Source organism: Babesia bigemina (assembly GCF_000981445.1).
Source record: "Babesia bigemina genome assembly Bbig001, chromosome : IV".
Taxonomy (NCBI): domain Eukaryota; phylum Apicomplexa; class Aconoidasida; order Piroplasmida; family Babesiidae; genus Babesia; species Babesia bigemina.
The window spans coordinates 129,645-144,068 of NC_027219.1; the positions used below are offsets into that span (position 1 = coordinate 129,645).

General features: G+C 47.3%; 7 protein-coding genes across 7 annotated transcripts; 3 read left to right on the plus strand and 4 right to left on the minus strand.

Moving 5' to 3' along the window:
• Positions 1 to 301: 301 nt before the first annotated feature.
• BBBOND_0400470 (hypothetical protein) lies at positions 302 to 2,611 on the plus strand (the record flags this gene model as incomplete). Its single annotated transcript, XM_012914287.1, has 1 exon — positions 302 to 2,611. One exon carries the CDS (start codon positions 302 to 304, stop codon positions 2,609 to 2,611), a length of 2,310 nt encoding a protein of 769 aa, XP_012769741.1.
• Positions 2,612 to 3,548: 937 nt separating this feature from the next.
• Positions 3,549 to 4,367, plus strand: BBBOND_0400480 (conserved hypothetical portein, putative; the record flags this gene model as incomplete). Its single annotated transcript, XM_012914288.1, has 6 exons — positions 3,549 to 3,622; positions 3,659 to 3,761; positions 3,798 to 3,839; positions 3,901 to 4,002; positions 4,037 to 4,117; positions 4,158 to 4,367. The coding sequence occupies 6 exons, from the start codon at positions 3,549 to 3,551 to the stop codon at positions 4,365 to 4,367; spliced, it is 612 nt and encodes a 203-aa protein (XP_012769742.1).
• A 458-nt stretch (positions 4,368 to 4,825) lies between these two features.
• On the minus strand, positions 4,826 to 5,819 carry BBBOND_0400490 (hypothetical protein, conserved; the record flags this gene model as incomplete). The annotated part of the gene is made up of 5 exons (XM_012914289.1): positions 4,826 to 4,926; positions 4,962 to 5,115; positions 5,155 to 5,376; positions 5,415 to 5,489; positions 5,601 to 5,819. The coding sequence occupies 5 exons, from the start codon at positions 5,817 to 5,819 to the stop codon at positions 4,826 to 4,828; spliced, it is 771 nt and encodes a 256-aa protein (XP_012769743.1).
• A 75-nt stretch (positions 5,820 to 5,894) lies between these two features.
• On the minus strand, positions 5,895 to 7,446 carry BBBOND_0400500 (hypothetical protein, conserved; the record flags this gene model as incomplete). The annotated part of the gene is made up of 2 exons (XM_012914290.1): positions 5,895 to 6,577; positions 6,615 to 7,446. 2 exons carry the CDS (start codon positions 7,444 to 7,446, stop codon positions 5,895 to 5,897), a joined length of 1,515 nt encoding a protein of 504 aa, XP_012769744.1.
• A 630-nt stretch (positions 7,447 to 8,076) lies between these two features.
• Positions 8,077 to 9,795, minus strand: BBBOND_0400510 (acetylCoA transporter, putative; the record flags this gene model as incomplete). The annotated part of the gene is made up of 4 exons (XM_012914291.1): positions 8,077 to 8,228; positions 8,266 to 8,532; positions 8,569 to 8,866; positions 9,049 to 9,795. The coding sequence occupies 4 exons, from the start codon at positions 9,793 to 9,795 to the stop codon at positions 8,077 to 8,079; spliced, it is 1,464 nt and encodes a 487-aa protein (XP_012769745.1).
• An 831-nt stretch (positions 9,796 to 10,626) lies between these two features.
• BBBOND_0400520 (hypothetical protein, conserved) lies at positions 10,627 to 12,953 on the plus strand (the record flags this gene model as incomplete). Its single annotated transcript, XM_012914292.1, has 5 exons — positions 10,627 to 11,561; positions 11,601 to 11,700; positions 11,738 to 12,419; positions 12,456 to 12,552; positions 12,587 to 12,953. The coding sequence occupies 5 exons, from the start codon at positions 10,627 to 10,629 to the stop codon at positions 12,951 to 12,953; spliced, it is 2,181 nt and encodes a 726-aa protein (XP_012769746.1).
• A 503-nt stretch (positions 12,954 to 13,456) lies between these two features.
• BBBOND_0400530 (-Autophagy-related protein 3) lies at positions 13,457 to 14,399 on the minus strand (the record flags this gene model as incomplete). The annotated part of the gene is made up of 6 exons (XM_012914293.1): positions 13,457 to 13,562; positions 13,598 to 13,770; positions 13,807 to 13,929; positions 13,967 to 14,083; positions 14,118 to 14,214; positions 14,251 to 14,399. The coding sequence occupies 6 exons, from the start codon at positions 14,397 to 14,399 to the stop codon at positions 13,457 to 13,459; spliced, it is 765 nt and encodes a 254-aa protein (XP_012769747.1).
• Between the last annotated feature and the right edge of the window lie 25 nt (positions 14,400 to 14,424).

A 14,424-nucleotide genomic window follows, 5' to 3' on the forward strand; every position in this document is an offset into this window, starting at 1 on the left:
TAATTTAATTTAGCCGTTACTTTTTCTCAAACTGAAGTTGATAATAAAGCGATAACAGTGCCCGTTGCAATCTAGTTACAACATTATATTAGGTGTTGCGTGCATATCTTCATACGTATGAACATATATATCCTTGCATCACAGTTTGGATCTTTTCTTGAATTTCTGAGTTTTGTTGACAAGTGATTTGGTCGGCATTCTTTTATGAGTCACAATTCGCTAATCATTAAAGCCTAGAGCTTCAAGAATCACCGAGCATATAGTAATACATGTATAGTCATTGAAGATATAACCACTGAAAATGAAAGCAAGATTTGTTTTCTCCACATTGTTGGCGGTTGTAGCGCATCACCAAGTGTTGGAATGTTTTGCGGAGCAATATGAGATGCACAATGGGGAAGGTGACACGTCACTCCTTAATGAGCCCTATGATGACAGTGTCCGCAATGAAGAATCGGGTTTAGTAGGGAGTGCACCTCAAGATTTTCCGTTGTATAGTTCGAGAAACACATCACTGAAAGGCAAGAAGTCCTCCGCTAAACTCCCAGAAAGTACAATGAACAGAACGAGCTCGTTAACAAATGGTAGGCATATTTTGCAGAAGATGCGCTCTAAAAGCGCTGTTATGAAATCGCCAAGTAGCAATGACAATGCAGATGAAAAGAAAGTATTTAGGGTCAAAAAGACGGTAGAGATTTTGATTGATGCACCTACGAGTAGTGCAAAGGGGGATGGAGATGCAGGTAGAAATATGAGCACGAAAAGTACGGTAGTGGAAGTACCTGACAGTTCGAGATCAGACATCGATGTTACAGCTGAGGTTCCAAGTGCTGAAACGCAATCAGAGAGGCCGGTGTATGACGAAACAGTTGTGCCAAAGAGTTCACCTCCGGAATTTGGAATGGAAGGTGATACCGTCAAGAACCGCTTGCCCCAAAGTGCCATGCAATACGAAGACGAGAAAACCGGTATGGTCAGAGAAGATGAGGATGGCCTCCTTTTTAATAACGGTGTCAAAGAGTTGGATTACAGTGAGACAATGTCGAGTCAAAAGGTAGAGCCCACACTGGAACCAGATGCTGATGGCTCTGCAACCTATGAAACATTTCCTTTGAGTACCGAAGATGGATATGATTCGCAAAATGCTATCCGTAGGTCACCTGTGGAATCTGACAGCGATGTATATGAATCTTCATCCGGAATGGTTATGCCCCACCACCGAAGCTCAAATCCACTGCATCCAGAAGATGGTACAGGGGATGATGAGGGTCATGGCAGGCGAGATGGATCAATAGTGCGCGGCAATACGCGTGTGAAGCATGGCTACCGACTCGGTGGATTGAATGAGCCGTCTAATTATTTTGCGCCTGCAAGGTACGCAGATAATACTCATCACCGAGGCTTACATAAGGGAGGCGTTAAAGCACACCACAGAAAGCGCAGCACAAAGAAACACTACAACAAATTGGGAGACGAATATTTGACCAACTATCGCTCCGAATTGAAAGAAAATTCACCAAGGCGCAAGAAGATGGCGCGTAGTGATTCCACGGGTGATGTAACTACAGAAGCAGCGGAGAGAAGTATCGACCCAGAATCATCTTCCATCGAAGTGGATGTAATTGGAGATGATAATTCTGATGGAGATATGACCAATGAAGTGTCAGGAGTTCCGGTTTACCCGCAGATGCTGGAGAAAGAGGCCACCGTAGATACGGAGACGGCTAACGCCGACGTTGATGAGGACACGATGCCCATTGAAGAGGATTCTGATGCTATAGAAACTAGTGACAGCCCTAAAATGGAGAGCGAATTGTCGAGTGATTCATCTGACACAGTTGATGAAATTGAACCTGACGAAATATCCGATGGCACTGCTCTGAGGGGCCTCCGCTCCAAGGGTCGTAAAGCGCCCAAGAAAATTGCGAAACCAGCGAAATCCAAGGCGCCCAAGAAAAACAAAAAGAAGCCCGTGAACAAACGTAAACGTGGGGATAAGAAAGCGAAAAGGAGTAAGCGGTTAGAGAAAAAGAGGATGGCCCGTGCTGAAAGGAAAAGGTCAGAGAAAGCTGCTAAGCAAGCGAAAATAGCGGCGAAGAAATCTCGCAAGGAGGCTAAAAAGGCGGCTAAGGATGTGATTGTCTTGGAAAACAGTACTACGGATGATGTTAACGTAATCGCCGCTCCGTCGGAAACAGCTGCTCCTAAAAGCACGTCAGACTCTCCAAATGACGGCAAGACAGGTTCAGATGGAAACGATCCACCGATCTCAGTGAAAGCAATCGCGGATAGCACAGAAAAAGCGACTACATCGGAGGAAAACAGCGCAGATGCTGGCAAAGGGCCAGCTGACAGTGCAACATCAGATAACACTGTAAGCCTCAATGGTTCCAATAAGGCATCTGTCGCAAGTTTTGAAGACACATCTATGAGTGCAGACGACACGGCAGAAGGCAATGCAGCCGAGAAGGACAATACGCCAGATGTCGAATCTCCGAGTTCAGACGAGGGAGATGAAGATGAGATGAGTGACAGTCAGGAGGATCTTGATGAAGAATCGGAAGCCGACGACGTTGACGAAGACGACAGTGAAGAGGTAACTCATCTCTGAAACTGGAGAGACGATTCCATGTCGTTTGGGAGCTTTGCAAGCTTTCTGTAAGAAAGTCGCCCATTCATTCACGGAATGATTCATACGACACACATATAATATTATTGCTACAAACTCAACGTTTTATTGTTTCCTTCTATTCCGTTAGACGAATGGATTTCATGTATCCCGTTAGACACACGACTAGGGTGTTACGCAGCGACTTCGAGGCACGAATGTAGAGCGCTTGTCAGCTATAAATGCGTGTATAATTATGTTATTTGCGAATGTGACCTGCCTGAGTCTCTATATCTGTTTGTCCTTCCTCACCGTGTTTCAAGGCTTACATCTCGTTTATTGTATTTATTGCGACAACGTCCCTAAAGGTGGCGTATTATGTACAATCGCGCCTTGCCATTTACGTAATAATCGCATAGATTCGTATGAGATAATCCGTGAATCGCGTATACCCATAAAATCCTTTACATGCTTTTCCTTTATACACCGCATTAAGGGAGGACTGAAATATTCGAGAACGCTGAGCTCACTAGATGAATCACGATCAACTGATGAATCAAATGAAGGACTGACAACGCATGAGCTAGGCGAATTTGTTTCCCGCGAACTTCAAGATACGGGGGAGGCGTCTGCAGTAGACAGACACCAACGGTGAGCTACAGCTTGTTTATTGCTTACAGTTTCTAGGTTCCCAGACGCTGCCAAGGCACTTGTACATGCCCCGCGCTATATAAATAAGAGGGTACGCACCCGGTACAAGTACAGCCCTATCGCAAGTGAGACTTAGTTCACATAATCTCATGCATCGCCAGAATCCCAAGGACTGCCCAACGATGACACTAAGTCACATCACTACCGCTTTTCTAAGCATTTGCACATATGCGGTGGTGCGATCCGCGGGCGGCGGCTTTGCGTCCCGCCGGTATACCTTCGTCCGATGATGAACAGGGTGAAGGATGCCCTCTTCGCATCGTTGCAACATATGGGCGTATTTGCGTATGGTCACGAATGCAGGTAAGGTCTAATGCGTGCTGCTTAATTACATACCAGGGTCATTGACTTGTTCTGTGGCAGCGGTTCTGTGGGTTTGGAGGCGCTTTCGTATGGTGCCACGCACTGCACGTTTGTCGACGTCTCCATTCAATGCTGCAAGGTTAGTTCAAGTGTAGGCAGTCAATGGCATTCTCAGGCAACATCTCTGAACGCGTTGCACTGCAAATTCGAGGACAAGGTACGCGTGGTACGCGCTGACGCGATCGTAGGTGTTCTGTGCCTGGCGTAACACGGATCAGGAGTCCATCACGTCGCCTTGGCTGCATTCAATAACAGATACTTTTGATTTGCTGTTCGCATGCCCGCCCTACGAGGAGATAGTGTACATGGATTTAATGAAGGTGGGTTGTTAAGCCTAGTTTCATACGAAGGCAGCAAATCGCCAACACAACACTGCTGAAGCCCAACTCTGTCGTTGTTGTGGAATACCCGCGCGAAATCGCGTATTTACCCTGGGTGAGACACGCTCTTACATGCATGTTCACGGGGTACGCAGAACATTGAAGACGGCAAGCTGCTTGGATATCGCAATCGCAAGTATGGTCGCACTGTTGTGGCCATTTACTGCTACAAACCAAAAGGGACTCTGCTAGAGGCGTGCAAAAATGCACAAAAAGAATTTGTACCAACCACATATGTGCGCAAGCGGCTGAAAATTGAGGGATTTATAGCAAAGGAGAGTCCAGATGCGCCTGCCATTATTTGACAGCTTGGCGGCCCCAACACCACTACAGTTTTACAGACTTAGGCGTAATTTCACATTTTCACAACCCCTTTGGCATGCGAAAATACCAACTTGGCATCCTTCCTCGGATCTGCGTTTGGTTATTTTCTCGTAAAATGGTAACCGTATCATGGTGTCATCCACGTACCGATGGATTCGGCTCCCGCGTATCCTGTGGTTGTATAACATTATGTTAACGTGCTTCTCACCAAGTTTATCTTCGTTTTCCCGCGCATTGGCGGTTACATGCTGCCTTATTTTGCAGCTCCCCATAACGTGCTGCGCGCTCTTGACGCTAAAGGTGTAGCCGTAGATCTTTGACCAAAGCTGACATCGAATGTAACCACATACGAGTAAGTACTATTTACCTGTAGGGCGTCCAGATTCAGCAGATATTCACGCATGCTCTCCAGCCTGATAGGGCTTGAATTATTCGACAACTACGCTTCTAACCTGTTAAAACCAATCATGCGGCCGCATTTGATGCCCCCATGTTTTGAAGGCACGCCGCACTCCAGCAAAACAACGTCTCGCTCGTCGCCTACCAACGGTTACAGGGATGCTTCTCCGCCATACCTCTATGGTTATAATACACGGCGTAGCAACACGAATCTTTTTTCACAATAATGGCGAAGTAAAATCTGTTTGGAGCGGAATGTTCGCTCAATGCATCCACTATGGTGTCAATGGCAGTCGTTTGGTCAACAGTTTCAAAACAGGAGATGTTGTCCTGCGCCCAACTATTAAATCCGTGGCTGCGCCAGCTTACCACCAATTCAAGACCCTGGAAATTCTTCATCACTGCTTTAGTGATGCCTTCAATCGCGTTTTTCGATCGCATTGCGTTAACGAGTAGTCCATTCATCATCCGACGCGTTATGGGTTCTCCGTTGGTCACCCTCGACGCCCACGCAAGAGCCATCCATCTTGCATGATTTAGGGTCCACGATTCATGTCGATGCGATGTCGTTGGTTCTATTGTCCAAAGTATCTGTTTGGTGTCAAATGTCGTTTCATTTTAGGTAATACATGCCTTGCCTTGGTGGCGTAGAGTTGGTTTGTCCGCTGAAGAGGTGGCTTTCGACACATTGCTCCGACTGCTTCCTAGAACATCATCGACATCAATACCTACCAGAAATGTAAAACAGAATCCCAACCAGGGGGTATACTATAGGAAGTTAGGCACTCACCGTAGTGACTAAACCGCGGAGTCACCTCCTCACCCTCTCTGCGACCAAAACACCAGGAAAGAGACCGGCTAATTTCAACTAATAAATTGTATTTGCGCTGGGAGCCTGTTGCGGCGGCGGTGCTGCTGCGACTGGATTTCGTAGTCTGTCGCTCGCGGTACAGGAAGCTTTCCGAGGCGCTTTCGCACTCATCATAGAATTTACTTGTGCAATGCAGTGTGTTAGAACATTGGGACCAAGCCATGTTGGTCAACTGAGTTACTTGTACAGATTTTCGGAACACCGGGCACCCAAACGCAGCTCTACCGCGTTTCGATGTCTACGACGTACCAGTTTTGTTCTCCTCACGTGCTGCTTTGTTGACAGAAGACCGCTCACGAGCACCTCGATTGCGTTTATACGGCTCAATTGACAACGCCTTGCCGCCCAGTGTGACCCCTTCTTTGATGATAATCTCTGCCGCTTCACGAGTGTCCAGCTGAACGAAAGCGAACATGGGCGACCTTTCACCACCCCGGTGGGCTCGTTTCAAATCGACACGAACATTACTAACTTCTACCAGCTTAGCATCTTTCAGACACTTTGATATAGCATCCTTCACGTCATTGGCGTTGGTGTTCAGTGGCAGACCGAATAACACGATTTTCGTTTTATCGCGCCCCTCAGACACCGAACGCCGTCTACCTTCAGTCGTTTTCGATGCTTCGCGTGTTTGAGGTTTGGATCTTACCTTGGATCGTGTGGCTGTTTCCCTGACTTTTGTTTCTTTTCCATCTTTCGAATCTTTGGCGTCTTTTGTGTCCTTCACCTCCTTCGTTTCCTTCGTTTCTTTCGTTTCTTTTGTTACTTTAGCTTCTTTCGTTTCTTTTGTTACTTTAGCTTCTTTCGTTTCTTTAGCCTCTTTGGTGTCCTTCGTTTCTTTAGCCTCCTTTACGTCCTTCGTTTCCTTCGCTTCGTTAGCATCTTGCGCTTTTGCGGGTAGCACTATCTTCTCCAGTTTCTCTGCGAAATCATATAACACATTCTTTTGGAAACCAACCTGCTACGTTAATGTCTTCCAATGCCATATCGTTGACTATTTGGAATCGTGATCTTGTTTGGTCTCCACAAATTACAACGACTTGGGAAACGCACCTCGTCTCGACCTTGTTGCCAATCCGCATAGTAACATCCCCTACGACTAGTATTGCAATCGTGCCCAGAGATCCTATAGACTGCATTTCGATTTTTTTGATGTTCGAGGTTGTTTGGTTGGGCGCGAGCAGGGCGTAGAAGTTCTTGATTTCTGTATGCCCATTCGCGACAACACGGTTGCCCCTTATGTCTGGTTTGCATAATTGCGCGTTTTTCGCATACAGATTGAACATCCCCGCGGGATTACTGTGCATGAGCGAGTAGTACCTGTAAACAAAGTGGTGGGCGATTTCGTCGATGTTCATTTGTGGGCTGTTAGAACCCGTGCTTCCAGCAGCGTTACTTCCCGACCCTTCCGATGGAGTGACTACGTTGTAGCTGGATGCAGCTGCTACCGGGCTGGACGCCTGTACAGCGGCTTGCTTGGCGGCGTTGCTGTAGGCATTGTGGGCGTACGCCGTTGCTTCTCCCATAAATCGGCTGTAAGATCCAGTTCCATAGCGGTCGGAATGGTCGAATTGCAGATGTGCGTCATCGGACCACCCATTGTTAGCCGAGTGGCCCTGGTAACCTCCCAGGTATAGGGTGTTTCCGGCATCAAAGCGGCTGTCCATCGGTTTGTATGCCCTTGGATACCAGTATGAACTTCGCTCGTGTCCCCCAGTTGACCTCTGAGAAGCCATTTTCGTCTTATCTGCGGACGCCGCGCCGCCAGTTTCGTTGAAACGACCTTCCATGCCTCCGTCTACATACATACGTCAAAACCGCGCGCAATTGCACAATTATTTAGTACAAAAGCATCCGTTGTGATACACTGCTGCGATTATGTGGTAATTGTGTAATATCAAGCGGAAAGCGCCGCTCGGATGGACGCTCACCCCACCTGGAGGGCATAGGTAAAACCTGGTCCCTGTGGTATCTCCATGCAATTCAGAAATTATGTGGTGTTTGGCCAGCGCTCTACCAGTCAAAATGCAATGACGACCTTGTTATGTGTAATCGGGAGTTAACTATAATCCCCTGTGTCTATCGCGATTCGCGATTTCGTTAAACACAAACGTATTGCCTGAAACACGGCAGATCACACCATTTTGCGTTTTCAATACATGATTGTAGCATGGTGGTAGGCTGATAACTTGTATTCGTAAAGAAGCGTCGTTGCCATTTTCGCAACAGTTGCCACATGGTACCTTCCTGGAAGCGGTAAAAATACTGGGATATGGTCGTATCTGGCACGTTTTCCGTAGTTTATCCCCGCGTTCGTCACCCCTAACGAGTCTTTTTCGGCTTCGGCATCCGGGTGTGCAGCGATACCTGCCGTTCTCCATGTATTTTCAATCCTAAGCGTAGCAAAGCGCGCCACAGGGTTATTCATCTGCGAACTTGTTCAGATACCACTCACTGAGTTCGAACGACTCAATGCGCGTGAGTATGCTCCTAAACTTAGGGAGGAATGCGACCCCGCCTAGTGCGCAGAGCAGCGTTTCCAAGTACAAACCGTCAGTTCCGTCCCCGTATGCTGCGAAGTATGTTGAGAAACGTGCATGTGTACGAACCTTTGCTGAATACGTCAATCATCCAAAGTCCTATCATCTTGGGTAGTATTTCTCCCACGTTCGAGAGGGTGTTCAGAAGCGTCATGTAGGTCCCTCCAACGGAAGGGTCTGCCACTCGAGCAAACAGACCATTAAATGAGACTACAACAACGAGCTCGCAAACCTTCCTGAAAACGGATATGGAGAAAAAGCAGGTGTAAAAAAGTGCACTTGTGAATGCACTGTGTGACTCCTTCGCGTAGAAACTCCCCGTAACGGTTACCAGGCCTGACGAGCCGTCATAGGTCCGACAACATGGCTTACCTGTGTAAAGCACTACGGTGACCAGTCGTATTTTGAGTCCCTTGCACAGAATGTCCGACGCGCTCGAATGGTGCATGCCCATTGTCACCTTGAATGATATGGTGGTTAACTTGCCGTGACTTACAAATGGCGGGAATATGATTTGTATGGGCACGAACAGAAGTGTGACCGCAGCGAAAACGTCCCTATGAATTCCCTTTTCAAGAATTTGTAGTTCTGCCGGATTTTCCACTACAAAGAAGAAATTGCAAGTCAGTAGGGCGATTGCGAGCATTTTTGCTGGTTTCAACATCATTATCTGCCCAACCATGATCGTTTCATCTTTTGATATCGTACCTGTTTCAGTCGTGCATAGCTATGTTTTATGATCCTTATTTTCCTATTATATGGTGTTTCGTCCCTGGAGCTGAGTTCAGTTACTTCGGGGAGATCTAACAGCATTGGCATATCCTCTTCCTCCTTTTTAAAAAATACAACCACTGTGATTATGATAGTTATTAAACCGAAAATCCATGTGACTCCGGAGAGTGAGACGAATGGTTGCAACTCCATTTCATCCTCGTAAATGAGATCTGTGCTTCTGACGCCAAAGAACCATCCGATCCATCCCCACACACGATCAACATAGACTCGCATTTCCCTGCTATTGAGAGTTGTAAATCCCATATACGCGATGTTGATGCCAATGGCCTGTCCTGCGGTGTTGCAGGTCGACGTGTGCATTCGCATTTCGGGCCTAAGTATCGTGAGTGCCCACGCATCTACCACGATATCCTGCGTTGCCATGAGCATGTACAGCACCGTGAAGTAGACGGTGAGTGCGAAAATGTCCACAGGCTCTCCATATTGCCCCACCCATCGATCCATTTTATTGTTAAAACCTCCGTAGAGAAGGAGTACCGCGCAGATGATCTGAATAGGGATAATCCACGTTTTCCGTTTTCCCAAGCGTCTCCAGTACAATACGTCTACTACGGGTGCCCACATCAACTTTAGACAGAATGGCAGTGCTGTGCATGAGAGATATGCCATCTGGGAATACGACACTCTGTCATAAATGATGAGCGGAAGCGCGGTGCGCAGCCCTAGCGGTATTCCCTGCACCGTGTACAGCGCCAGTAAAACAAGCATGCATTTTATGTCCTCCCAGGTATAGTTGCTATGTCCCTTTGGAACCTCCTGCAACGCCACAGGCTTTGGGAAGCCCGCTGGCAAGTTTAATTCCATCGGAACCATACCGTGCTGCAAATCCTGCACCTGTTGCGTTTCACATGTTTCAGAAACCGCATGGCTGTTCGCCGCGACGCTGTTCCCGCGGCTTATACCACCTGCCGCCGGCGCTACTAAGGGTTGCAACTGCCCAGCAGATTTATCATTCGGTAACGCCGCCACGAAGCAGCTAGCTTTAATCATTCGCACACAGGCAGTTTGTGAGTTCCGCTGAATGAAGAAGACATCGTGCCAACAGGATGCCAACGACGTCTGCCAGCGTTTGTTGAGCCTCGGAATGCATACACATTCAGCTGGATACAAACGCCATTAGCGTCCGATTAAAGCAGCATTTGATCAGCTCCTTGATAGCTTGCCAATCGGTAGTGCTCGTGTGGTAGTGGAATCGTTCCATACACATGTTGGCCAGTGCCCCTGTTTTTGGATGTGGAACACCTAAATTGATTCATAGCAACTAAGATGTGCGTATTCTCGCTGTACAATGCTGTTGGAGCCGTCATTGATCCATAACCGCGGCTCGAGTTCCTTTTACACATCCGTCCTATATTTACCCGTTTTATGGCTGTTTTAGCTAAAATAATCTCGATTTGAGTATACAAGTGTTCATATTGTAGTAATACCAAGTACAGTTTCCTTTCCGATTTACTTAGCGTTTACCTATCTTCTCTGTTACCGTTGGGACTGCCAAGCTGTGAAAACGTTTACGCATTTCATTATATATGATCTGTATATTAGGTGCCAGATTTTCGTAGATGGGAACACGTTGGGCTTCCATGGTTTTTCACGGCATGGCACGTGACACTGAGCTATAGGTCGCTGACTCAGTCTATGTCGTCCGCTATGCGCTCGTGGACATGGATTGTTCAATCAGTCATTTGTCTAGTGGCATTATGTGCACATAAAAGTTTCGCATACAGAGTAACTGGGGTGTCTAACTCCCTTAATCTTAGTATTCGGAATCCCACGGAGCTACGCTCTTCTCTTACAGAGAATGCAGACCTTGGAGACAGCTTTTCCTCTAAATACCTTGTTGTTCAACCACCGTTGAAAGTGCTATGGGAAACAATAAGCGAGTATGTAGTGCCTCTCTGTCATTCAAAATCGGATGATGGGAAGGCTAAGCCAGTTCCCGTTCTGCTGAGCTGCAGCGGCGGCCAGGATTCTATGGCGATGTTGCATGCTCTGGGTTTAATAAAGCAACATGCGGGTTCCTTCGTTAGGTCTAGTCCATGGGGACGAATCTTTGGAGAGAAGGGTGCGGTCGACTACGAGTTGATACATATAACATTGCGCAAACTACTTGCAAATTTGCACGTGGTGTATTTTGACCATCGCGTTCGCGATGACACCAGTAAGGACATCGATGTCATTCGATCTGCCTGTTCCGAGTATGGTTTCAATTTTATTGTTGAGGTGGCTACTGCTCCAATAGTGGCTTTGGGTAATGGCGAGAGTTCAGGTAACTTTCAGCGTACTGCTCGTAAATGGCGCCGTGATGCATATAAGCGCCTTATAAGTGAACTTCCGGTTATGGAACTCGCTCAAGCGTCTGGATATGGTTATGCGGACGGTGCTGAAAATGCTCAGGTGTTTGACAGGAATGTACTGACACGGGAGTCGGACAGCCTCTTGGATAAACACGCCGACCGTGCGCATTTTCATAAGGGTATTCGAGGCGTGGTACTCCTGGCCCATCACGCCAACGACAATGTAGAAACGTTTGTGTTCAAGCTATTGCGCGGGGTGCATGTGAGTAATCTCAGGTACGTATTTCGCGATGTCACTTTTCACGTTCCCTCCAGCGGTATTGAACGCGTCTGCTATCTTGACGAAGACAAAGATATCGTTATTGCAAGGCCATTTCTGAGGTTGAGTAAGGCAGAATTGCGTTCCTTTCTAGAGGTTAGTGGCGGTAGTGCGTATCTGTTACTACGCTCAGAACGTGGGTGGTAAATACTGCGAAGACTCCTCCAACGCCAGTACAAAATACCAACGTAACAGAATTCGACAGTCTGTAGTCCCAGAGTTATTGAAGGCGACATCGAACGATAGTAACGTCGATACTTCTTTGAAGGGCCTAGACAAACGTTTTCGCACAGTTTCCGCCCAAAGTCGCGGTGTGAAGCAATTTTTGGATTTCGAGACGTATATGTTCAGTAAGTATGTGTCTGCCAAGTACAACTTGCCCAACTGTGTCGCGCCTCCTCAAGAGCCACATTATGGAGTTAGCGGGCATTCTGGAGCCAACCTGTCGCGTTTAGAGGAGGCTTACAGTACTTTTTACGATCGCATGTATGCAGCCACCTATGGGAACACCGTATGCGAAAAGACCCGGAAATACATGAGGTCTTTACAGTTCCTTCGCAACCTGGGTTTCAACACGATGGAGGTGCTGCTATTAAGGGAGTGGTTGCTGGTTCAGAGCGAGCTCACTCGGCAGGATATTCTGTACAAGTTCATTCAACGCGCATCGGGTACCGATTTTCAGTTGGACTACACTTTGTTGGAGCGCATTAGCATGGCTTGGTATGAAAACCCCGTGTCGGAAACGCCAAAGGTGCATTCTCTGCGCGGCGACAGGGCGATATGCCACCAGGGTAGTATGATCAAGATATGCAGACGTGAGTTCATGAAAATCTAATGTAACCCTATGTCAGCAACATCTTCTGAGATTCCCGCGCATGGATGTGAAGTCTACGATGACGGTCGTTGCAGCTTCCGTGTTTTCGACAACTTTAATGCACGAATAGGGCCGTAGGTGTTTTTTTCATTTGACCATGGCGATCAGGTACCATCACATGGATTTAGGTACTGGATTCCATCTGAGGCTTTCCATTCCTCATGAAGGTGAAGGAGGTAGACCTGCGGCCTACGACATCAGGCAGTTAAGGGATGACGACATAGTGCCGTGCGACACCTTGTGGAACCGCAAAGCTGCTTCGGTGCTGGCCAAAATGAATTTCCCTCATATCCTGAAGGACGAACTCCCTGTTCTGACTGTTCGAGACAGCAGTCAAGTAATCTGCTTTTACGGCGTCAACATTTTGGCTCCTTACTACGTGAACGCCCCTCAGCACGTCACGGTATCATTTGGGAAGAAAGCTGCAGCATCACGAGGACTGACAGATTACTACATTAGAATAACTGGGAAATAAATGTGTGCTTATAAACACAAAAATCGCGCTTATTGGACAGGCAGCTTGGCCGAGTGGTTAAGGCGACAGACTCGAAATCTGTTGGGTTCGCCCGCGCAGGTTCAAATCCTGCAGCTGTCGAATATATTGGTGGTTGTATATCACCGAACACACATTAGCTGAATGAAATAATGCATTTATAGACATTATTGGTAGTTATTTATTACGTAGATACGTATAATAATAAGAATTTCGACCGGTTTGGCCGTCAAAACCATTTCGCAAATTTTTTCTCCTTTGTCTTTCGTTACACGCTAAAGAATAACTTTTAATGTTTATTAATAATTTCGTGATATCTTATCGTTTAACGATTGATTTACGATTATGATACATACATTTGACCCTCAATATAAGGCAGCTTGGCCGAGTGGTTAAGGCGACAGACTAGAAATCTGTTGGGTTCGCCCGCGCAGGTTCAAATCCTGCAGCTGTCGAATTTTTGCGATTTAGATTTTTAATTAGCATTATGCCTCTGTTTGAGATTGACAATTTTCTTGCTGTGACAGCAGACAAAACATCGGTAACACGGAGGACCATATCTGCAGGGCGAACGTGATTGCGTTTTCCGGCCTGCGCACGATATGCTGTAAATTAGCCTATCCCACCTATATGCGGCATTGCTGCTCTTTTGCCTATGCAGCGCTTCCATCTGATAGCACGGATGCACGGTTATGTTCAGCTCCGCAGTGTAAGGATGGCGCTCTACCGTTACCGTTCTTCCGGCGTAGACGGAGGGGACGTCGTTCAGCATTTCATTGTGTGAAAGCGGGAGCCCGAACTGCGGCTATAATGTTGGTTTATCTGCACTGCATACCGCGTCGAAGCCTATGAGCCATATTCTGGGCGTTTCGTAGTAGCGGTCATAGGTTATGCTTATATCGTATCGCCGATACGGGCGGCTTGGTGTGCCATTATCGTAGAGGTCGTTACAATCACCCTGTCAATCCTGCAATAGTACCACAGCGTAAACAAACTTCGACAATGCGCGGCTCTAACGATGGGATTTCGCTGTCTGTACGATGAGCGAAGGCGGGACCTTCGGCGTCACGGGCGAGCTCGCATAGCTTCCAATCCCCTACTTCTGACGTGACCTATAAGTGATGCGCATTTTGAACCGTCACTAACGAGTTTGGGTATGCGGAGACATGGGATATCGTATGCGCACAAGTATTGCTTATCGGCGTTTAGGCAATCCAAAGCAGAGCTGGAGCCATCGGACACCCTACCAACGTGTTCAAGATCGACGTCAGTTACTCACCACTCCCATCTGGAATCTTCTGCAACAATGGCATCGCCAGCTGCCATGAAGTCGGCAGGGGTTACAGCACCTTTCTCCGAAAAGTCAAAACCAGTGGTCGGCAGAAGATTCCCGGCGGCACCGGTCAGTATATCGTGAACTCTTCGCATATTACGTCATGATAGATCAATGTTA